The 23,955-nt window shown below is 43.9% G+C and overlaps 1 protein-coding gene across 1 annotated transcript in view; it reads left to right on the top strand.

Moving 5' to 3' along the window:
* LOC104520412 (contactin-4) overlaps positions 1-23,160 on the top strand; it is a gene marked incomplete at both ends in the record, with an annotated part of 38,626 nt that extends 15,466 nt beyond the window's left edge. Inside the window, 10 exons of the mRNA XM_010162097.1 lie at positions 10,650-10,825; positions 12,038-12,155; positions 14,806-14,964; positions 15,718-15,867; positions 17,163-17,233; positions 19,219-19,453; positions 19,957-20,072; positions 20,530-20,716; positions 21,346-21,458; positions 22,983-23,160. Coding sequence (XP_010160399.1) covers positions 10,650-10,825; positions 12,038-12,155; positions 14,806-14,964; positions 15,718-15,867; positions 17,163-17,233; positions 19,219-19,453; positions 19,957-20,072; positions 20,530-20,716; positions 21,346-21,458; positions 22,983-23,160 — 1,503 coding nt within the window. The remainder of the gene's footprint in view (positions 1-10,649; positions 10,826-12,037; positions 12,156-14,805; positions 14,965-15,717; positions 15,868-17,162; positions 17,234-19,218; positions 19,454-19,956; positions 20,073-20,529; positions 20,717-21,345; positions 21,459-22,982) is intronic.
* Positions 23,161-23,955: the final 795 nt, after the last annotated feature.

Raw genomic sequence — 23,955 nt, 5'->3', positions numbered from 1 at the left:
ATCCCTCAGGATACCTTGGCCAAAGCAAATTAGCAATGGAAATATTCAGTATATTCTGCTGACGTGCAGCATAAGGCTCATGGTTTTAAATATAACTATTACTTCTGATACCCAAGTTATGTTTCTAAGTGCTGACCTTTATGAAGTCTCTCCAGTCACTGTCCATAAGTGGCCAGGCAATGAAGTTGACAAAGCATGCAAAAAATTCATACATGTTCTAAATTCCTTTTAATTGCAGCAAGATCTTTAGCCTCATAGAACAGAAGTAAAATCTTAGATCCGGTGCTGCTCTTATTCTGCAGCCACACATGCATAATAATGAAAATAAATGTACTTTAGGTCATATGTAGATGTGTACCAGAATGATACTGTGACATTATCTACATCTGGGTGTGTGTATGACTCTAGCAAGTAAAGTCTGATTACAATAACAAGGTATTGTATGTTACTGAGAAATAATTGTATTAATTTTGAGAACAGGGAGATATAGTGTCTTCCTGCAAATTACATTATTGTATAAAATGGTATTTATACAGATACCTGTATTATACCGTGTATGTGGGTTTTACTAACTGTGGGTAAATATATTGGTAGAACATTTTAGTGCAAAGGTTTATTTTAACAAGTTAAAACATACTGAAAATGAAGTAGAATAATCTGAAATTTTCCTGGTTTTTTAGTTTAACAGTAAAAACCTTTCCTATTTTCAGAGGTACCAGTAAGTGCTCCCATCCAGTTCTCCTTCCCAATATGAATGTTGATGGCCTGTGTTCACACCAGGTCCTTGGGAAGCTGAATGTGTCTTGGGCTGCTTGATAAATGACCTGTACACCAAGACTTGCTTATCCCAAGACATTCATGACACATGCAAGCCTTGATCTCAGTGACATTAAGGACGGATAAGCTGTGAATCATACACTGGGAAGCTGGAAAGTCCAGCTAGTGATTTTCATGCTATTCTGTAAGTTTGACAACTTAAGAAGCATCCATTCCTAATGACTCTTAATTTGGGATTTATTCTTGCATGTCAGCTAATTCCTAACATCTTGGTCCTGATGCGGAGGATGTAGATAACAGACAAAGAACTTGGACAGGAAAGACATAAAACACATACTGCACCACAAAAATGCAAAGATCATGTCAGTCACTTCATCACGTCACAGTTTGGATGCCTGCATATTGTATTATTGCTGCTCTGCTTCTCTTTGAAAATTGTTTATTTATGGTGGTTAATATTCAAAAACCTATTTAAAAGCCCCGTAATTCAACCACCTCAGCAGGCTAAACTGTTCAAAGGGGCAAAATGCTGCTGGCCACTGTGGCCATGGGCTGCACGGCAAACTGCGTGGTGTTAGGTTTGCACAATTACCTGTGGCTTGTGTTACAAGGAGAATGGTGATTGATCCTTGAATGACTTGCAATTTATCAAAGATTAGATATGATTTCTCCTGTATCTGATTAACCTTCTCTGTAAGATGGCCATCATTTTTGCAATGACAGTAGATTATTCCATACTTGAAAAGACAGATATCAGCTAGTTGCAATCAATAGCCCACAAAAGGTGACACCTTGAATTCACTGGGTTATCTATAAAGCATGTCACAAACGGCTCAATCGTTTGTCAAATTTACCGATTTCATTTAAGGCACCTCTGAAGTGAAGTGGCTTTTATTTCAGTCTGAAATGCAAGGAGAGAGAGAAGGGATGTTTGGGGTTTGTGGTGTAATCAGGCGCTGTTGCATGCTGCTATAAAGAGCAAGTACACATTTCTATGAGTGACAGATTTGATTGTCATTTCCAGACCCCATTATGTATGATTTTCTTTGTCACAATTGTATGGAGAGAGCTTGATTTGATAAGATTGCATTGCACTAGGTAAAATGGAGGTTAAAATGAAGTATTGTGCCCTCTTGTTATTTAAGTAACACTCAGTGTACTCTCAGTGGAGTGGATATATTTTCATATATTTTGTCTTTGAATTTACTATAATGGCACATCCCTCCCCAGCAGCCTTTGATACAATTCCATTCTTAATGTGTTTTCAGATTTAAATTAACCTTCATTTATTATTCAGCCTCACAAAGAACGCATATTTGAGTATGCAGAAATGCAATCCCTTGATTGCCTGGTCCCTGTCTGGGAGGTGGGAGACATTAATTCCTGGGAGAGTGACTCTTACATCAAGCTTAGACAGTTTTCAATCTGTGGGAAGCTCTTTTTCAATGCCAGTTTAAGAAATAAAGTTAATAACTTGTACCTCAACTTCAGTTCAGCTCTGAATGAAGCTGAGAAGGAAGCTGCCATTCTTGAAAGTGGATCTTCAGCAGCTGGATGGACAGGTTGCTTAGGAGTGCAGTCACAAGGAACAACATCTAAACTCTCCTCTTAAAAAAACCTTGCCCATGCTGCTAGAAAAGAGGCTGCCTAAGAGAAAGGGGCTCACGTGAGGTGCTGAAGCACTTATTTAAAAATAATTGCATGTCCCCCACACTGCTGTGGTTCTGATGTGGCAAGATTGAAGCCAAGGAAACCACAAGGTATGGCTCCTCTTTCAGGAAAGCAATTTTAGCGTGTCCTAAATGGCCAGCTCAACCGAGTGTATTGCTGAATCAGAGCCTCTGCTCTTCCAGGAAAGGTCAACCGTTCCAGCCCTCCTTTCCTTAATCCCCGTTAAATAGATGGCCACATATCGCTGCCTTCATTGCCCAAGATCGGTGCTGCCTGATTACATGGGAAGATATAGACCACTAACCATGTATATTTCTAAAATCAGAAAAGTTACTTTAATCTCAGGCCTAAATTCTCTTTTCTAAACTGAGAGCGGCCCTTTTGCTTTTAATAAGATTGCATTTTATTAGGCTGAGCTAGCACAGTACACACCAGAGGATGCTCTAAGCACTGCCAAATTTTCTGTTAAGAAATGTGCCTTATAAATCAGTTACTTCTTTTGTGAGAGCACGTGTATAACAGCCGATTATAGGGAACAGAAGAGTGATAGTGGTGTAAGAGCCATACCCCTCTTCCTGAAAGCATATATGTGACTCATCACAGCTCACATCTGTGATATTGTAAAGGCCAAAATATTGTAAATACTTGATCTTTCCCCATTTCTTTTTAATCTTCATTTTGGCCACATCCCATAAAGTCCTCAATCAATCTATTAAGGCAGCTGGAGTTTGCTATGCTAATTCATACTGTGTGTTTAGTTATTCACCGGTTATTAATTTATTTAGTTCAGGGTCATATTTTCCTCTCTTCAGCATTTCTTATAGTGTATAATCTTGCCAAGAGCACTAAGAGCACCCCGAAGCTCAGCAAGTCGTCAAGGCTCAGATGTTTTTGACTTTATGGTCTTGGATAAATGTTTCATTCACAAATAGAAGAGAAAGAAACATTAGAGCACAGTTGAATATTTAAGTATTGGACTTTGATTCTTTGGTTGCTCATAGAAAACAGATTATTCTACTTCCAAGATTGATTTTTATTATCTCCAGACATGATTTGCCTTGAAATCGATACAATAATGTAAAATGTCATTGCAAACAGAGGACATTGATGCATTTATTAACTCCCTCTGATGAAAAGCAAAATGAAAACAGTAAACATGCTGGTATTCCAGAAAGAGAAAGAAATGAGTCCCAAATACTCGAGTTACAGGATATCTACAAGAAAAACTTCTTTTTAAATCTTGTACATTAAATGGCTTATGCAGATAAGGGAAAAATGTAGCTAGATATTTAGCATTGTAACGCTAATGGCTGGTTAAGAGAATTAGGTAATTAGATGGTTAATCAAACTTGAAACTACTGCTTATCTGCCTAGGACCACATAAGGAGGATCAGCAAGGTGAATGGCAATTCAACCTGAGGAAAAGCAGCGCTCTGACCATTTTCTCTGGCATTGGATGTGGCCATGTGTGCTTGGCATCGCTTGCCTTTGTCTTATCTGCTTGTTTGAAGCATCTGGTAATTGAACATAAACTCTTGCACTTGAGCATTCATGCTTGAACCTGAAATTACCTTGTCATCCACACTGACTTTCATTAAGCAGCTAACAGATGCCCTGGCATGCTCCGATCACAATCCACGGCGCAGAGTCACAGCCTCGTGTGCTGAAATGTCTTTGGTCTATATGGGCTTCTCTCGTCCAGCCTGGAATAAATGTCCTCCCTGAATTCTGCAGCAGCCACTCTGGCCATTACGCATCTAAGCTGCTCCCTGCTGTTTAACTCAGACATGTCCTCTGGGTGTAATAGGTGGGATATTAATATTTCCTATGTACTTGAAGAAAACGTGCATATCCCTCAGCAAAAACAAACTGTTGGGTGGGATTTTTTCCATTTAAAGAACCAGACCATGTTTTTTCTATCCATAAGTAGCTGTTGCAGTTTTCACTGTGTCCGTTTGCAATACTTTGCCCTCCAAAACCATGATTATTTACAATGGACTTTTCCTGTTTAGGCAAAAGACTAGAAGGGAGAGGGATATGAACTGCAGACCTTCAACAGAGGATCTTGTACAAAATCTCCATTTGCTTCCCTTAACCAAACCTACCAGCATGGAAGTGCAAACAAATCTTGAATAAAGTGAAATGGGCAAGGCTGAAAGAAGAAAGGAAGGAATAAGCCATTGCAAGATCTTGGATAATTTCTCTTCTAAGTAGAACAGTCTGAAGACACCATTAAATTTTGGGAGGGAGTTCTGATTTCTTCATGGGTTTTTTTTACCATGGATCAATATGTCAAAACCCAAGTATTTGCTTCTCTTCATTCTCTTTTGACCTGCTCCTCTGTGCCAGGATAGGTGTCGAAATAAGCATTTAGAGATTAGGTGCGCAGGTTTCAGAAACCAGATTTGGAAATGCTGATGTTATATCTTTTTTAAAAAAAATCTGTCTCTGAGATGCTCAATCCCATTAATTTGAGGCCAACAGGAGATGGATCTCCTGAGCATGTTACAGTTCAATCTTTTATTATAGTAAAATATAGCCCTTTAGTAGCCAGGGCTGGCAAAGCAAATCTCATTGTTTACTAAGCACTTTGATATCCTTAAATGAAAGGCACTGAGGTTATTAGCGTCGCTGAATCCCTTCCCTGCAGAGCAGAGCACACAGCTGAGCCAAACTGGAAAGGAGCACATTTGGAAATGGGATGCCAAGTACCATCTAAGGCAGACAGGTCAGCTTGTCTCTAGGTGGAAAAAACCCTCTGGTCAGTTGAAATCTTGCTGATGGGGACAATATATGTGACATAATTTCTTCCTTTGCCCTGGTCCTCTTGGATCATTCAAAAGATACTCATATGCTCTGGACTGACCTATTTAATAAAAATAATAATAATATTATCTCTGAGTGTCAGTCTCTGATTCATTTTATGTCACTTTATATCGTGCCACTGCAGATTGTGTGCCGCTGTGTCACGTCCTCCAGATCAATATGACACAACATAGCACGGCGTGAGCTACAACCAGCCAACGCAGCCATGCAAAGCTGTTTACCCTAAACAAGTAATCCCTCCTAATGGACACCCAATCAATAGGAAATCAGGGCGGGATGGTTTCCTTTCAGAATGGATAATTGTTACCCTCAGACTGTACCCACCGTGTCTGCAGCCCTTGCTGGTTTGCAGCTCGGAAATGCATCGCAGCTTCCCGAAAGGAGACAGGCGGCACTAACAGCTAATGACGGGTTCCCTTTAGCAGGGGACAAGGGACAAATTGCAGCCTTCCTACAGACAAGAGCTGCTGCTCAGCTCTGTTTCTTCTGACAAACTGAAAGCTAGCAAGAAAACTTACTTTAAATCTCTTGGAATATAAACCTAAATCTATTAAATCAGTCAGAAATACACCCAATTTTCTGCAATCTGCTGCAGCAGTGAAACCAAGGGCTGTAACACAGGAAAAAAATAGGTAAGAAAAGCTCAGAGAGCCTCAGAGCACCCTGCTAGGGAGCCCGGGGCTGATGGCAGTGGCATCCAGAACTGGCCGTGTGGGTTTGCTCCAGCTGAGGACCATCCCCATGAGCTTTCACACTGCTCAGCCCACCTCGTTTCCAACAAGGAGCTCCAAGCTGAGCCCCTCAGTGAGCTGCTGGCCTGGCAGACATGCAGGGAAAACTGCACAGAAAACCAAAAAAGGCCGTTTCTGTCACACACAAAGTGTGCTCCTGAAAACCGGTGTGAAAGGAAGGGTGAGAGGAGCTTTCCTCCTTCCCTGAGCCTTCAGTGACACCTACAGACAGTCCCTAACCAGTCTGCAGAGGACACAGTCCACACCTCAGCCTGCCTTGCTCCTGCCCCTGGGCAGGAAAGAATCACAGAATCGTTTGGTTGGAAAAGACCTTTGAGATCATCGAGTCCAACTGTACCTGTCCCACTACTAAACCAGATCTCTGAGCACCTCATCTACCTGACTTTTAAATCCCTCCAGGAATGGGGTCTCCACCACTGCCCTAGGCAGCCTGTTTCAGTGTCTGAGAACCCTTTCAGTGAAGAAATTTTTCCTGACATCCAACCTGAACCTCCCTTGGTGCAACTTGAGGCCATTTCCTCTTGTCCTGTCACTTGTTCCTTGGGAGAAAAGACACAAAGGTCCCCTTTTGCTCTGTAGCAAAGCCAAGCCCAGCTCATGTCTGCTCTCACTGCATTTGCTCTTCCTCCAGGACACCTACTGAATGTGTTTGCACGTACAGTGCAGTTATTTTTTTGCCTATTTCCTATTTGAGACTAAAATCCAGATTATTTTACCTCCTGAAGACAGAGGGCTTTTCATCCCCTGCAAGTGTTCACTTATTTCTCCTCTTAAAACTTCTCAGATGAACTTTCTCAGAAGTGACCCAGCACAATTTTGCTGGTTTTTGTGTCTGTTCTTTCTCCAGGAGATATGGGAAGTGCCCGACGCTGCTTCCTGCTGTGGGGAGCTCAGAAACCTGCAGGCAGCTGTAAGGGGAGATGCTGCTAATAGAAATTCTTACCCCTTATCTCCAACCAAATCTTTCAGCCTTATTTTTAAAACTATCTCAAAATGTACCAGAGTGCTCCAGAGGTGAATATATTCTCAAAATATCACCAAAATCACAATCTTTTTTTTTTTTTCTAAATTAACTGTTCTTGGCATTAATGCCCTTAGTAAGTAAAGACATCTAAGAAAAATAACCTGCATTTAGGGGGGACAGGACAGTAACAGAGTATTGAGATCAGCTCTCCCATGGTATCTGTCTCCTCAGACTGCCTCTCTTGCCTTGCAAATGAACCATAAATAAATGAATAGCTAGCTCAGAATCAAAAACCCAAACATTTATTTATTTATTTATTTTTGACTTGGACACTACCCAACCTGATTTTGGTATCATTAAAGCACTTGCCATGAATTAAAAAGTGCCCGATGTTACAAGGTTTGGAAAATGCAAATGTAATAATTTTGCTTCCCACTCGGCTGCCTGTCGCCAAGGTGTGTCTACACTCGGCTGCCCTCACTTGGCTCCTGAAGAACATTTTCCATTTGCTGCTCTGCTGGGGTTATTAACAGGGGAGAAGGAGATGGGTTTTGGTTTTTTTTTCAGCTTTCCCAGTCCTTGAGAAGAGATGGGTAAGCATTCTCCTTGGGGTGATTTGTAAAGTGCTTTGCCAGGGCTCGTGCTTGTGCTGAGCATGGCTTGGGTCAGAGCCCTCCCCACGCATCAGCTCTCACCATGCTGTGTCAGCCGTTCCCATAACCTGGTATGTTCAGCTATTAGATCACAGCACTTCTTGACAGGATCAGGTTGAGACCTGAGGGTCTGGAGGCACCAGGCACTTGCAGTTCCTCTCATGTCCACAGGAGCTGTGCTAAGCTGCTCTGGAAAGCAGGTCTTTAGCAAACCCCCATGTTTCACTCTTAATGTCTCCATGAACTGCATGTATTCATAGAACCATAGAATGGTTTGGGTTGGAAGGGACCTTACAGCTCCTCCAGTCCCAACCCCCCTGCCATCAGCAGGGACACCTTCCACTAGACCAGGTTACTCAAAGCCTCATCCAACCTGGCCTTGAACACTTCCAGGGAGGAGCAGCCACAACTTCTCTGGCCAACCTGGGACACTGTCTCACCACCCTCACACCAAAGAATTTCTTCCTAATATCTCATCTAAACCTCCCCTCTTCCAGTCTGAAGCCATTTCCCCTTGTTCTGTCACTCCCTGCCTTTGTAAACAGTCCCTCCCCGGCTTTCTTGTAGCCCCTTCAGGTACTGGGAGGCCACTAGAAGGTCTCCCTGGAGCCTTCTCTTCTCTGGGCTGAACAGCCCCAACTCTCTCTCTTGCAACAGGAAGAATCAGATTTGTGGTGTGGACTTCTCTCTTCCTGCAGAGAGTGCCATGGAGGCGAGGGTGAGCTACAGCAAAACCTTGGTGCTGACACTTGTTAAGGACCACGGCTTACATGGGTTGTTATGGGACTCTTGGAGAGCCTGGGGCTTTGTGGGAGGTAGCCGTTTCATCTCAGAGTCATATCCTCCATAAATATTTCATATGGGCTTTGAGCAGGGCAGAGGATGAACTTCTGATGCTGAAAGGCATTTCAGTAAGTGATTCTGTGTCTGAACCTCACTGCAGATGTGGGTGTTTCTGTAGCATCCTGAGCTTGGGATGCTCCAGGTGTTCTTGAGTTTCAGTAGTAGCAATCCCAAGTGATTGTAAAATCCTCATGCATCAGTTATAATCAAAACCAATGTCATCAGTCTAGGCAAGAATTAAACAATATTTTAGTAAATTGCACTTAGACTGCTTTTCTCCTGAGAAACTTAAAATGTTTTATTAATTAGTTAAGCCTCATAACATCTACTGTGGTTCTGCTAGGAGTTACCCTATTTTGTTAGAATTGAAACCAAACCTGAGATGAATTAAATCTGTCGAAGGTAATACAGCCAAGTCCCTGAGGACTTGATCTGAAGCCTATTTAAGTCAGCGATGAAATCTTTTTCACTACCTCCTGCACACTTCTGGTGAAGCCTTTGAAAACCCGGGAACAGCTTTGCATCCCCTGAATTGCAGTGAGTAGGTTCTGCCCAGTAAGTGCCTCTGTTGCTGTGTCCTTATTATTTGAGCAGAGAATTAAGCAGTTGGACAATAGTTTCTGGAAGAAGTAGTTGGGATTTTGGTTTCATGTAGCAGAGAATGAATAATGCTCGTAGTATTTTACCATGACAGCTGTGCAGAATAGACTTTTGGAATAAGCAAAAATATCTATCTGTATATGGTTTTCAGACTTTTGGTCTTATTGTTAAGCAATATTTTTTCTCCTTTTCATTTCCTCTGAGGCCTTGTAAGAAAAAAATTACGGCATTTTTATCAACAGGCATGAAAGACAAATGTTAACTTCCAAGGCAGAGGGAATTCACAGGCACAGATGAGGAGCTGAACTCTGCATAATGTGTCATGGCTCATCTTTCTGTGCCACCATTTTGCTCGTACTGCACGACTAAAGTGAAAAATAGACAATTAAACCAGTGGGAAAGGATCCATGTGAACTCCAGCTGTGAATAAGGGGTTAGTCCTGAAGCCCAAGGTGGAGCTGATAGGTGCTGCTGCCCATATTTCACAGACAGAATTTGCTACATCACAGATACCTGCAGGATTGGGGGCTTTCCCTTGCAAACGTTGTGTTTAGGACAATGCCATTTCTCACCTTTCTTCTGCTTCACCTCCTCAAAATATTTGCTTAGTTCTTGTTCACCAGGTCAGTGACATCTCCTGTAAGACCTCAGAGGTCCTCAAGAGTCTGTCTGACCTATTAACTGACCCACATCAGCTGCACGTCAGGCAGAGGAGTTACTACACCCAGAGCCACATCTTACCCCCCAACCCCTTGGTCTGACCAGTACTACAGAACTTGGCTTATTGGGGCAGAGTTTTGGTTTCCATGGAGTGAAAGATTCATCATTTCAATTTATTCTTTGTGTGGGCCCTCCTCAGACAGAGAGAACTACATGAATTTAAAATGTAGAACCATCCATCAGACAGAGAACATGGCCAGTATTGTAAAGAAACACCAAGTTTTCAATAAACATAGTGTACAACAATAATGGTAGTCGAATCTTTCCCTTTCCAGGTCCAAGCAGCTATCACTCATGTTTTTAATATATCCTTCTTCATTCCAGTTTTGGAGATTTTCCATTGAGAGAGTTTTCTTAAGGCAGCATTTAATTTAACAATAACAAAATTCCTTTTTTTTTTTAATAACCATGGTGAGCAATACATGGCTGTGAAACAATTCTTTGAAGTAAGAAGATTCAAATAAAATAATCTCTGATATCAAAGCTTTTTCAAAAATTTTAACCAAGCCTTTCAGATCTGCTACACTCTTTTCTAGCCTTTTCTTTTCTCCTTGTTCATCTGGATGGTGGCTAGAAAAGAGGATTCTGGAGGATTAATTAATGGTGTTTTGGATCTAATGAAAAGAGAAAGGTATTGGAGGATAAAATCAAAGATGTGTTAGTTCACTTGTTGCATTAACGACCTTCCAAAGTGATTACTGCAAATTTTTCAAGTTCTGGTGGTGATGCTGTGGTTGTGGTAGGTTGCTCGGGATCTTTTTCAGCTCTACATCTCTCTCCATTTCTCAGGAGGACAGAATTAATGGGGGGTTTTTTTTCCTCCTTTGTCTTTGTCGTTTATAGATCCAACCCGGGTTACGGTGCCACCTTTCAGCATGGATGTCACTGTTGGAGAAAGCATTGTCTTGCCTTGTCAGGTATCTCACGATCACTCACTAGATATCATGTTTACCTGGTCGTTTAATGGACACCTGATAGACTTTGAAAAAGATGGGGATCACTTTGAAAGAGTTGGAGGGGTAAGTATTAATACTAAAGCAATCTCCTCACAGTGATAAAAGTGGGTAACATAGAAAGAGGCTACTAATGGAATGAATTAATTTGACTAGAAGTTAATGGTAGGACATGTTATTTTGTGTCTTGTAAACTGAGAAGATAAACGTTGCCAGTGTGCCACTTCATTCTAGTTGGTGTAGAATTGTTTAATGCCATGACATAAATCTGCTCCCGTGAATGATGTGTTCACACTGGGAAGGGTTTTGCACGTTGCTCCGAGGGAGGTTTCACAGCCACACGCTCCGCTGGGTTTCAGGCACACTGGCAGTCCGTGTCCACATTTGTCAGGAGTGAAATGTAATGCTGAAAGGAAAAGGAAATACAATTTACAAGCTTTGCTGTTATCCCTAAAAAAAACCCCCAAAATCATTAAAAGACACACTTAAAGATTGGTGCCTAGGGCACACAGCAGCAGCGACAGCACTTCCCGGCCACTGCGCCTGATTGGCCTGCAAAGCTAAAATTACAAATTTATTAATATTCTTCAGTCAGAAAGCCACAAGCACAAGGTTACTCTGAGATTTCTAATGTATCGAGTGCTTTGTGTCTGGAGAAAAATTTAGAGAGAGAATTTTCAGCTTCCTATACATACAGAAACATAATTAGTTCTATTCAACAGTTAATCAGACATGCACTTGGCGTTTGGAAAACAAATTACTGCTGTTAGGTGATGCAAGATTTCCTCAGAGAGTGCTGTTCTCATGATCTTTAGCACAAAAACACCGGGCAATCAGAATGCTGGCCGTAATACAAAGCCGTGAAACTATTGCAGATGTCTCATAATTTGGGCTGGTTTCCACTTAGGAAATCGATGTAGACACAACTTGGGCATCTGAATAGCAGAGAGGCTATAAATTGGATATCCAGAGAGATAAAGGAGGAATGTGAGCGAACCTGTCCTACATAAGCTTTGTCACGTTGTTTTAATGGAGAAACTGTTTAACAGCCCCAAACCGAGCTCCCCTGCCCCTTGTAGGAGCCATCATTCCAGCAACGCTCCTGCTCTTATCTCCAAGGCAGGCTCACAGAACCTGAACAGGCCACGGCTTGCATTACTAAAGTTTTCATCAGCCAGCGTAAAGTAAATCCATTAGTCACAGTGTCCTTCATGTGATAATGATGTTTAGCGCTCATTAAAAAGTAATTGTAACCACTTTTCCCGACTTTATCAGCAGGATTCAGCTGGTGATTTGATGATCAGAAGCATCCAGCTGAAGCATGCTGGGAAGTACGTCTGCATGGTGCAAACAAGTGTGGACAAGCTATCGGCTGCTGCAGACCTGATTGTAAGAGGTATTTGAATTTTGTTACTGTTGTTGTTGTAAAATTTTTTTTTATTATTTTTTTTCCCCCCATATCTTTTGCTGCTGGGAAGACAATTCCTGGACTTAGAGACATTCATTGAGATCCCTAGAGCAACTTGCTTGAGGTGAACCTGTTTTGGTAGAGGGTTGGACTAGATGATCTCCAGAGGTCACTTCCAACCCCCACTATTCTGTGGTTCTGTGATCCCAGCATTTTGTAATTAATCTAAGAAATAAGCTCTAAGTACACGCTGGGGTTCATAGCACGCTTTCAGTTGGTGCACATAAAGATTCTTTCATGTGTATGTTCTCATACAACAGACACACGGCACAGATACACACACCAGTACATGTCCCTGTCCTCAATGCAAAACTTGCACCAGCTGAGCTCATTTGTTTGATGAACTGTGCAGCAGAACCAGTATCCAGCTTATCGACTGCCTTTCTCCCCAGCAATATTGTTCCTTTTCTAGAATAAACATGACTTAGTGTCCTGGTTTTTAGCTGAAACAGAGCTGGGTTTCTTCACTGATACTTCAAGATCTATCCATTACCACCCATGGGCGAGCTGTAAGTATGACTTTAACAGAGATGCAATTAGTTAACCTGAGCCTAGACCCTTACAATAAATATGAGCTAGATTTCCCTGCTCGTTAGCTTTCAGGAAAGCAAAATTTGGTGCTGCTCTGTACCTGGTACCCTCAGTTCTCGTGGACCCCAGCGAAATCACAGTTTGCACATTCTCCATGTCATAAAAGTTCTCGGGCAGCTCAGTGAAAGGAGAAGAGCATGAAAAACGAGACATTTCCTCTTTATCAAAGCTGTGCCAGAGTAAAACGTGCAAGGTTAGGTCCTGAACTTCCATTGAGAAATGTGTCCTTGCCTGTAGCTGGCTGTTCCTGTTATCCTCATAATATTGTTACGCCGCTTACCACATTTCCACCATAGGACTATGGATGCAGATGTTCTTAGCCATGTGCCATACAAAGAGCTGGGCCCTGGAGGCACCAAAGCCACCACTCTCTCCCCAGGAGGTTGCTCCCCATTACACTGACTCTCAGGGTTTTGCTGCACCACTATTTCAGATTTTTTTAAATGATTTTTTTTCCTTTTGCACAAACATTTCAAAACATGTTTGCTGGGCTGCTGGGCACCTCGGTTAGGTAATTTCCTTTGTGCTGACTCTGTAAACAAACAGGAGGAACAGTAAGTTCTCACAGGAAAATGACCCTTGATGATGGTAAAAATACTGATCTTATCACTCTTTAAAAAATACCAACAGGGACATCTCCATCCAGGCCAGCGGTCCCAGGGTTGTGCTGAGAGTTGTGCTGAGAGTTGTGCTGTATCGTCTCACTGGCTGCATAAAAATTGGGAAATATCCCTGAGCTGTGGGATTTGGAGAGGCAGGGGAAAACCTGGTGCATAAATAAAGCCTTCAGAATTATTTTGGAAGGGGGTTTTTTTGTAAATATCGGAGTTATGTCAAAATAATAAGATAAATATTGGAGTTATGTCAAAATAATAAGATATTAGATACTGGAATAAAAATCAATTCTTTGTGTTAATGGACATCCCACGAGCACACAGCAGTAACCCCTGGCACCATACACACAGACCAGCCCACTTGTCCAGGGTGGGATTTCTTCACACCATCAGAACAGGAGAAGCACGTGTCTTATCAGCAGCCCAAAAATATTTGGTAACTTGGTAACTGATAATTTTTTCCCTCTGTTGCCCTACTCTAGCCTGCACCCTGTGAAGAAGTGTATTCTGAAAGGTTGGGAATAACCATGGTTATTCCAAGACATGAAGTGAAGACAGCTTGTTTCAGCCTCTGCCAAGCAGCAGGAGTAATTTGTGATGGATCCGATGAAATTTCATTTCCCTGGTGTCACTTGTGGTGAGGGACCCAAGGAGCTGACTGCTTCATGAGGCTCTGTCATGTGGCTACCACCCCCCCAGCAAAACAATTTAAAGTTTTAATTTCTGATAAATTAAATCTGGCTAGACCTACTGAAACTTTCATTTTAAAGACAGGATATTGGAAGGTTTCAGGGTGTTTTAGATATTTAAACATGTCCAGCTCCCTCAATGTCATATGAGAATAATTTTAGCCCAAAGAATGAATTACAAGAGAAGAGTTAACTTGAGATGGTGCTTTTGGGGAGAGACTTCACCTCAAGTACCACAATTGACAGCAGTGGCCATATGATACAGGAGAGGTCCTCTCTCTGGTCAATATGTCCTACAGTGCTTTACTGGTTAGAAGGAACTCAGTGAAATAGAAAATACTGGTCCACACTCAGACATGATGCTAATTACAGGCAGGTCCTTCATTCTTCACTAGCCTCTGGGTGTATCCAAGCTGCAGCCAAAAAATCGGGTTGTCAGTGAAGCTGGTGAGCTCTGGGTTTGTGGATCTCCTCCATGGGTTTGTGGATCTCCTCCATGGGTTTGTAGATCTCCTCCATGCCTCCCAGTCTCATCTAGGCAAGCAGAGCTGCTAAACCACAGCTGGGGTTGGGCTTAACTCCTCTGCAGGGACTCTGTAACCTCTGTCCTGAACAAGGGAAGGAAATCAGAGTGCTCCTTCCTTGAGCAAAGCTCCAAGCACTCTCCTGTAATTCTTCCCACAGGTCCCCCAGGTCCACCAGAAGCTGTGACAATAGATGAAATCACCGACACCACCGCTCAACTGTCCTGGAGGCCAGGGGCAGACAACCACAGCCCTATTACAATGTACGTCGTACAAGCAAGGACCCCCTTCTCGGTGGGATGGCAAGCGGTGAGCACAGGTAGGTCCATCACCTGCTCCCTGAAGAGCTCCACTGATGGAACATGCATCTATCAGGACCCACGCATGGGCTGAGCAGAGCAGCTCTGCACCCTGAAGTGAAAAGCAATTTCTCTGGCAGCAGAGCACTGGTCTTATTAACTAGTTTCAAGTTTGGCAAGTCAAAGATTTAGGGTCCGGCCGGTGCTATTACTCATCCATTTTTCTCATGAATGTTTAAGAGAAAACAGAATGAATTCCTATCTTTTGTTGCCGCGCTGGAGATATACAGCAGTAATTGTGGTCTATAAAGACATCCCTCAGGGACAGACCGTGTCATCTGGCCTATCTTTAAGTAGAATTATTTTCCTGATGCGGGGGGGGGGAAAATCCCATGATGTAATTGCTCATCCTGTCAGAGGTTAATTTTTTTCTGGTACCCATTAAATAAAGGGAACACTGTGTTTTCAAAAGAGAAAAATAAAAAGCCTTTCAACCTGTTGTCTCGTAACTTTGTTTTCAAATAGTGGCAATTTAGGAGAAACCCTTTAATAGCAGGAATTTCGGTGCTGAAAAGCACAATGTTTTGGTGCTGCCTCTTTGACTTCTTTGCAGTTAACAAAAGGTTAGAGAAATGAGGAAAGGTTTATCCATCCTTATCGCTTTGTGTATATGTTAATCCCTCACTTTTAAGGTATTTTAAGGACCTTTTCTCAGCAGCCTTTCCAGCTTTTAATGGGTTTTGTTGTGCTCCTGACCTGTGGTTGTCTCCTAGTTCCAGAGATCATCGATGGCAGGACGTTCACAGCGACAGTGGTGGGTTTGAACCCTTGGGTTGAGTATGAATTTCGAGTTGTGGCTGCCAACCTGATTGGGATTGGAGAACCCAGCAGACCTTCAGAGAAGAGAAGAACTGAAGAAGCTCGTAAGTAGTGGTGGGCAACTGAGTTAAGTCTTGTTGAATAAATGCTTGTTGGTGCTAATGGATGTGTTGTATTGGAGGAAGCTGAGGAGCACTTTCTATGCCCATTGTTCTCCTCCCTCGTAGCACATTATTTGTGTGCACAGAACAGGCAGTAGAAGCTGTGAAGCTCCTAATGGGCTCTTTTGCTCACTCCATGACTCCTGGATGTATAGGAAGACTTCATCCCCTTTTTCTGCAGAAAGCAATGATTTTCCAAAAAGAGGTATTTGTGCAGGGTTTTTGGAAAATACTGCCCAGTGTCCATTTATGAGAGAGATGAACTCTGGGAGCAGTCCCTCTGCTTTCCCACGATCAGTGTGATGGAAACTCTAGAGCACAGACTACAGCACCTTGAGAGCAGGAGTTTGAGCTTCACAGCTGGAGAGTTGGCAGTCCCTTGGTGCTGGGAGGTTCTGTGGCTCTCAGAGTAACTTGGACCTTGTCCCTGTGGGCCATGAACCTTGGAGAAACCACCCTGGGCTGCCCTATGGGTTATATCATTTAATGGGCTTACTGAAGGTCTATCTTCTGTGACTCTGTCTCAGACACACCACTGCCTTCTGGAACCACACTGTCTTCAGGCTGCTGCAGGAACAGCTTAAGGGTGATCTCCTTGGAAGTGTTCAAGGCCAGGTTGGATGAGGCTTTGAGCAACCTGGTCTAGTGGAAGGTGTCCCTGCTGATGGCAGGGGGGTTGGAACTGGATGAGCTGTAAGGTCCCTTCCAACCCAAACCATCCTATGATTCTATGATCTTCAGTAGTGCCTGTGTTCAGGGATTTCAGCACAAGCTACAAACCTCGAGAACTTTAATGCTCCTTGGTGTTGTCCCTGTCTTTTGATCTGGCAGAAAGGGGTCATGGCAAGGTGTAGGCTCAGCATGGTGGCTGCAGGGACATGTGCCTCAGTTATGGGGAAACCCCTGGTAGGTGGCTCCTCTGTTCTCTTTTAGCCTGTAATGGAACAGAATATGAGACAAAAATAAATAAAAGCCTTTTTTATGGAAGATAAATGTTTAAACTAAAGAATTAGTGACTGAATACACAAGTTAATTGACATACTTTTAATATACTATTATTGACATACTTTTAATGTGCTATTTGCCATGGCAAATTAGTCATTTCCTAACAGCATTTCTGGTACCCAGCAGGAGAAGGCCAGCAGAGTCCTGTTGCTGCGTCGGTTTGTTCCATTTCAATGCACTTTTCTGGTTTCAAAGTCACCAAGTGCATCTTCTGCATCTTTTTTTTTTTGCAGTTCCTGAAGTGACCCCAGCTAATGTCAGTGGTGGTGGAGGGAGCAAGTCTGAGCTGGTCATTACTTGGGAGGTAAGTGGAGTCCAAACTAAGAGGAAAATTAATATCTTGATCTACAGAATCCCAGCATTGCCTGGATTGGAAAAGCCCTTTAAGATCATCAAGTCCAACCATGAACCCAACACTGACAAGCCCCCGACTAACCCATGTCCCTCAGCACTGTGTCTACACGACTCTTCAATCCCTCCAGGGATGGGGACTCCACCACTGCCCTGAGCAACCCCTTCCAATGCCTCAGAACCCTTGCAGGAGAGAAATTCAAATCTAGATGTGCCCTCTCACCCCAGATGCCAGATATCAAATGGTTTGTGGTAAAAAAAGCCCAGATTGTGTGATAAAATAGCCCAGGTATTAAAATTGAGCAACACCCCTTCCCCATCCCAGGTGCCCATGCGAGGAAGCCAGCAGAGAAGTGCTGTGCAGGGGACCATGGGGAACGGGCTCTTCATCGCTGCTTCGACATGAGCTCAGCTCTGCCTGGCTCTGAGCACGTCTGTACCCATACAGCAAAACACAGATGGGCAGGAACCACCTGAGGGATAAAAGAGAGTTTGTGAAACCAGGCTTGGCACGTGCTTGGCTCCCAAGCTCCAACCCTTGTCCATGTGCTGGGTTATATGGCAGCACATAGTTAAGAGTTAGCACAACACATTGCACATTGCTGCCTTTCCTTGCTGCTAACAAAAGCCAGCAAGAGGAGTCACAGAGATAAAAAATGTCTAATATTCCTTAAGGCAGTTGATGTTAGAACTTTAGTCATTTGTCTGCTCATATTTTCATGTTACGATGCAATGCAGCTGGCATATTTTTCCTAATAATGAACTTCACCAGACATGCTAACACTTCCACTTAGCGCTATTTCTGACCAAGCTGGCAGAATGAATCGCCAGAGATATTTTTAAGGTTATTAACAAACTATAAATGGGTTTTTGTCCTTACCACACAGCTCGACGTGCTAAATTTCCTCCTCCGTTGGACTAATTAGCTACACTCTGTTTCCTAAAGATACTGCAATATGTTTCAAAAACACACATGGCAAGAACATCAGCCGTCGAGTCGAGTTGTAATTTGCACAAAATGTAATTTGTATTTTGACAGAAGAGTCAGTTTATTCTTTTAAATGTCCAGAGACCTTTTCTTTATGGTCTGCTGTATTTTTGGAGCTTTATGATCAGAGAGTAAGAAGCAGTCACCAAAAAAATACCCCTGCAAGTGCTTAAGCACCATGGACATCTGTGGGAGAGTGGCTCGTAATTACAGATTATTTTAATAAATTGACACTTTGGGTTCTGATGCAGCTTTTTAGGGGCTGAGAGTAGGAAGTGTCAGAGTGTCCAGAAGTGACCTGGAGGTGACAGGTTGTTTCTTCTAGCTGTTACCTGGAAGTGACAGGTTGTTTCACCCAGCACTTACCTGCCCTTCTCCATCATGTTTGTGACAAGTTGCTCCATGCCATCACGGTCTCTTAAAAGGTCACGTCATATGGGGTGACGTGCTCTGGGTCACTGTGTAGCAATGGGCCACCAGCCCCGTGCTGGCTGGGACATTGCCAGGATGTGTTCTTCAGGGCTTCACATGTGATTCCAAAGATGTGAGAGCAGCTGCATGTGGATTGGGAAAGTGGGAACCGTGTCCTTGGTTCACCCCACCAAACCTCAGCTTCTGAGTCACTGCAGCACCTAAAATTGCATCGTTATTGGAGGCTTCATCTAGTCAGTAAAGGAAGGTGGGCGCCTAGGAAGATGAATTAAGTCTTGGGTGAAGCATCTTCAGAAGATGCTGACTACAGGGAGCTCAGGGAGCAGCAAAGCTGTAACAGACAGGGTGGGATGAATTCAGGTTAGATGTGAAGTAGGACTCCAGCCGCCTCCCATCCCTAATGCTGTTCAGGACAGCAGCTTTAGAAGGACCGAGAGCAATAGCCAGTGTGCAGACGGGGAGATAAACGCGTGCTGTTGATGACAGTGCTGTTTCTCCTGTGGTCTGCCTGCCCACAGACAGTGCCTGAGGAGCTGCAGAACGGAGGTGGCTTTGGGTACGTGGTGGCTTTCCGCCCCTTTGGCACCGTGAGTTGGATGCAGACCGTTGTGGCCTCCCCGGATGCTGCCAGATACGTCTTCCGCAACGAGACCCTGCCGCCCTTCTCCCCCTACGAAGTTAAAGTCGGGGTGTACAACAACAAGGGGGAAGGGTCGTTCAGCCCCGTGACAGTCGTCTACTCGGCAGAGGAAGGTAGAGCCAGGAGCCCACCCCACAGCCTCTCCCTCACCCTCAGACCGGGTCTGAAAGGGTTTAGTATCCACCTTGACGTATCCTTTGGTACCTAATCCTTGCTCTGACTTACAATGACTGTCGAGCCGTGATTAATTCTTTTGATAGTCATTAAAATAACATTAATCGTAATGAAATCTTTTGATATTAATGGAAAAGTAATATGTAATCTGGAAAGAATTCTGCTGAGATTTAGTATGAATTAATGTCCACTGATTAGAAAATGTTCCCTCTTGTCCTAATTACAGTACATGGTATCCTGGGTTGAGTTTAGTAATGACATTTTACTGTTTCTTCAGCAGAGGAGCGGTGCTGTCTGGCACTGGCTAAAGGCCATTGTTTTGAAATGTGGAAGTTTGTTGCCTCTTTTCTTGTGCAATGAAGAAAATAATTCCCTTGAAGGTTGGGACTAATTGAATGTAAAACTGAAAACTCTTAATTTTATTTTTAACTCCTCTACCCAGAGCCAACGAGAGCCCCGACCACTGTTTTGGCCAGAAGTCTTTCTGCCTCAGATGTTGAAGTTTCTTGGGCTCCCCCTCGGGAGAACCAGCACAAAGGAAGAATACAGGGATATGAGGTATGGGAAACGCAACGCGACCTCCGTTCAGTACTAAGAGTTCAGGAGATGGGGAGATGCATCACAGGCAGTTGCTGCCGTGCTGCTCCTGCATGCCATGGGGCGAGTGGGTTCCTGTGGTGTATTGGGTTCCTTTTGTTCAGTGCCCAGAGATTCCTCTCACATCATAAATTATTATGCATTTTTCTTTATGTACTCTGGCTGAAAGTGGAGAGCAGAGCTTGCTGGGGGAAAGCTGTGTGAATGTGCTTCCATGGCCAGGCAACACCTGAGGTCCTGGGTGGCAACACTGCAGCCGTGCTGATTTCTGGCAAGGAACGAGAAGGGATTGTCACAGTGCAGGATTTGTCCATGTGGCACTTGCACTTTGGGCAGAAGCACCAGAATTAGCACTGGAAATGACCGAGGTGCTGCCAGCCCATAGCTGCAGATAACACCTACCTGCTCTGCTCCTCAGGTCAGGTGTTGGAGACACGATGAAAAGGAAGAGAACGCAAAAAGGGTTCGAACGGTTGGCAACCAAACGTCTACAAGAGTCACCAACCTGAGAGGCAACGTGCTGTATCACTTGGCAGTCAGGGCGTACAACACGGCTGGGATGGGCCCCTCCAGCGCCGCCGTCAACGTCACCACCAAAAAGCCACGTGAGTGTTTGTGAGGATGGGTGGCTCTTGCCTGAGAGAGCTTCTACCAGCGATCCCCTCTCTCATTTTCAAGCTTTCTTGAGTCTGAAGGAGCTGTCAGACTTGTCTTTGCTGGGTTTTTGTGCACAAGGTTTTTGTGCACCAGCCTTTTTTAATTTTTTATTTATTTTTTTTCCGTAAGGCTCTTCCCACGTTAAGGAAGCCGAGCGTGCAAAGCTGAAACCACAGCTCTGCAGGAAAATGAAATATTTATCTCATCATTCAAGAGGGCTTTTTTCTTCTGATCTCAAACATGTTGAGCAACTGACTGGATCTTTTTTTCATTTAGAGCACTGTGTTGTGTCACATCTCCTGTGACCTTGAGGACACAGATCAGTGAAACAGCTCATTAGCTTCCCAGAGCGATAGGGGTCTGGGCACGCTCAGCTATGGTGATGGAAGCCACATTGGTACTGGGAGGGATCCAACTGGGAAACAGTGCTCCTTAGTAATACAATGCTGTGTTTGTTTTGATATAGCTTTCAGCAACCTGGTCTAGTGGAAGGTGTCCCTGCTGATGGCAGGGGGGGTGGAACTCGATGATCTTTAAGGTCCCTTCCAATCCTAACCATTCTATGATTCTATGATAGCACCAAGTCAGCCCCCTGGGAACATCATATGGAATTCATCCGACTCCAAGATCATACTGAACTGGGATCAAGTGAAAGCGCTGGACAACGAGTCAGAAGTGAGAGGCTACAAAGTGAGTATTTTGTCAGCACAGGCGGTTGGACAACATTTCCCTGCACCACCTCCCCCAGCACCCCAAGGCCCTGCAGTGAGTCCTCAATAAGCTTCAGCTGTCGCTGGATTCTGGGATTGGGCTACAGGGAACATTTCCATTAATCCAGGGTCAAGTTGGAGTTTATAGTAAGACCAGACAATGGTTTTTTTCATGGGACTTGCATGATTTTCCAGGTTTAAACTGGAGCATTCCTCCAGAAACAGAGGCCATACCCATGTAGAGTGACCATGTTCTGCTGGCTACTCACCCGTGCAGGTCTCAGCCCATGGACCTTCACTGCTCCTTCCCTCTGAAGCTCTACCTGCAGGACTCTCCTGCTGTTGGTGGAAACCTTCTGAAGGCTGTAGCTGGTTCCTTAATGGCTGATAAATAGAATACTTTTTTTTTAATAGCTCCCATTTTCTTCAGAAAGCAAAACCAAAAGGAAAAGAAAGAGAATCCTCATGAGGAGCAGTTTTAGTGGGGTGTCATTTAACTGGAGAGAAATCTTGGGACGAATTCAGCTTTGTCACCTTACACAAGGGTTTAATTTCACCCAAAGAAGACACTGGTGTGCAATTGCCAGCCATTGAGTTGTGCAGACGCTTTCCACCAGGGCTTGAAATGCTGAAGGATCTGGACATCCTTTGTATTTTGTTCACAATCGGAAATGCCGGCGGCGGCAGCTTTGCAGACCTGTGCCAGCTCCTGAATCTCTGCACTAACTTGCAAGTGTCTTTGGTGCACTGTGTCGGATTATCAACATAAGCAATGCCTCAGGGTTTTTAGTCAAAACCTCAGACGAACCTCAGTAGTTTGGACCAACTTTTCACTGCGTATTCAGGTTTGAAAATCAAATTAAGAAGTCAATTGAAAGCGAGTGAGACTCGTCACCCTGAAAAAGCAAACTCCATCTATCGGGTTTCTAAAAAGTCCTCTTTTAACTTACTGCTAGGGTAACACAGGCTGACTGATTTCTTTCCTGAATCATAGCAAAATGTTTCTCATTTTTTTTCTTTTTTTCCTGGAAATCTTATATTTTATGTCAAGATTTATGATCAATATTAGTAGAATTCCCAAATCTTATAAGTAATTCAAAAAAGCCAATAATTCTGGGAAGCCGTTTGTGGCACCACATCAAATATCCCAACTCGGTTTCCTGAAGAAGTGTAATAAGAAGTTTTGGCCTCTCTACAGAAGCGTTAGGATTTATTTTAGCTCGATCAAGCTAAAGGTTTGGCTGAGGGGTTCTACTGGGGCTGTGTTTTCTGCTGCACATTGGCATCGCCTTCCTCCCAGTGTCACCTCCCCACCCAGGTTCCATCACCGCTGCGCTGCTGTGCGTCCCCAGCAAAAACCCTCTGGTCTGAAGGGTCCCTCTGTGACCAGCCCATGTGTCTGAGCATCAGAGGCAGGAAAAGAGCAGCAGTAAATCCAGACACCCTTAGGGCAATGGACACCTCTGCCGTTTCTGCCTCCTCTTCTCTCTCCCCTTCGCCGCAGGTTTTGTACCGGTGGAACAGGCAGAGCAGCACATCGGTCATAGAGACGAATAAAACCTCCGTGGAGCTCTCCCTGCCGTTCAACGAGGACTACATCGTCGAGATCAAGCCCTTCAGCGACGGGGGCGACGGCAGCAGCAGTGAACAAATCCGAATTCCAAAGATATCAAGTAAGGATGGTGGGATAGTTTAACTTGTCTGGCAGCCAAACACGACACAGCCGCTCACACAGCCTCCCTTTCCCCCCACCCAGGGAACAGGGGAGAGAATTGGAGGTGTAAAGGTGAGGAGACTTGTAGGTTGAGATAAGGACAATTTAATAATTAGAGTAAAATAAAATATAAAAAGTCATGATAATAATAATAATATATATATGAGTGATGCACAGTACAGTTGTTCACCACCCACCAGTAGCAATCCCAGAGGAGTGAAAATGAACCCCAAAACTGCAATCCCAGAAAAGTGAGCCCAAGAGATCCCCAAGAGAACCCCCAGCTTTCCAGTCAACCCTGGTTAATGTACTGACCATTATATGATATGGAATATCTCATATTTCAATAACTCAAATACTAATTTGAGTTTTGCTAATTACTACACTTCTCCCCTCCCAGTCCTTTGCACCTGGAAACCAGCCATACATGGTGCCCTTGTACCTTATCAGTGTTCTTCTCATACCAAATCCCACACTGAAACCAAAGCACAGCTATTCCAGCTACTGAGAAGAAAATTAACTCTGTCCTAGCAAAACCAGGACAGGGTGGGAGGAACTGGGGTCAGTACCTGCTCCTGCTGCCACCAAGCCATGGGAGCTGGTGTCCCCAGCCCCTCTCCTCCTCTGCCAGGGCAGACCCGCTTCACCCCAGTCACCATTTGCATCTACAAACGGGGATGAACCAGAGCCTGGAAGCTGAGGTGGGACAGGCTGTAGGTCTGGCCATTTCCCAGACAACGAGCTGAAACCCAGACTTCACCGG

Source organism: Antrostomus carolinensis, unplaced genomic scaffold, assembly GCF_000700745.2.
Source record: "Antrostomus carolinensis isolate BGI_N321 unplaced genomic scaffold, ASM70074v2 scaffold3562, whole genome shotgun sequence".
Taxonomy (NCBI): domain Eukaryota; kingdom Metazoa; phylum Chordata; class Aves; order Caprimulgiformes; family Caprimulgidae; genus Antrostomus; species Antrostomus carolinensis.
Note: the sequence above shows the minus strand (reverse complement) of the source record. Positions and strands in the feature narration are given on the sequence as shown.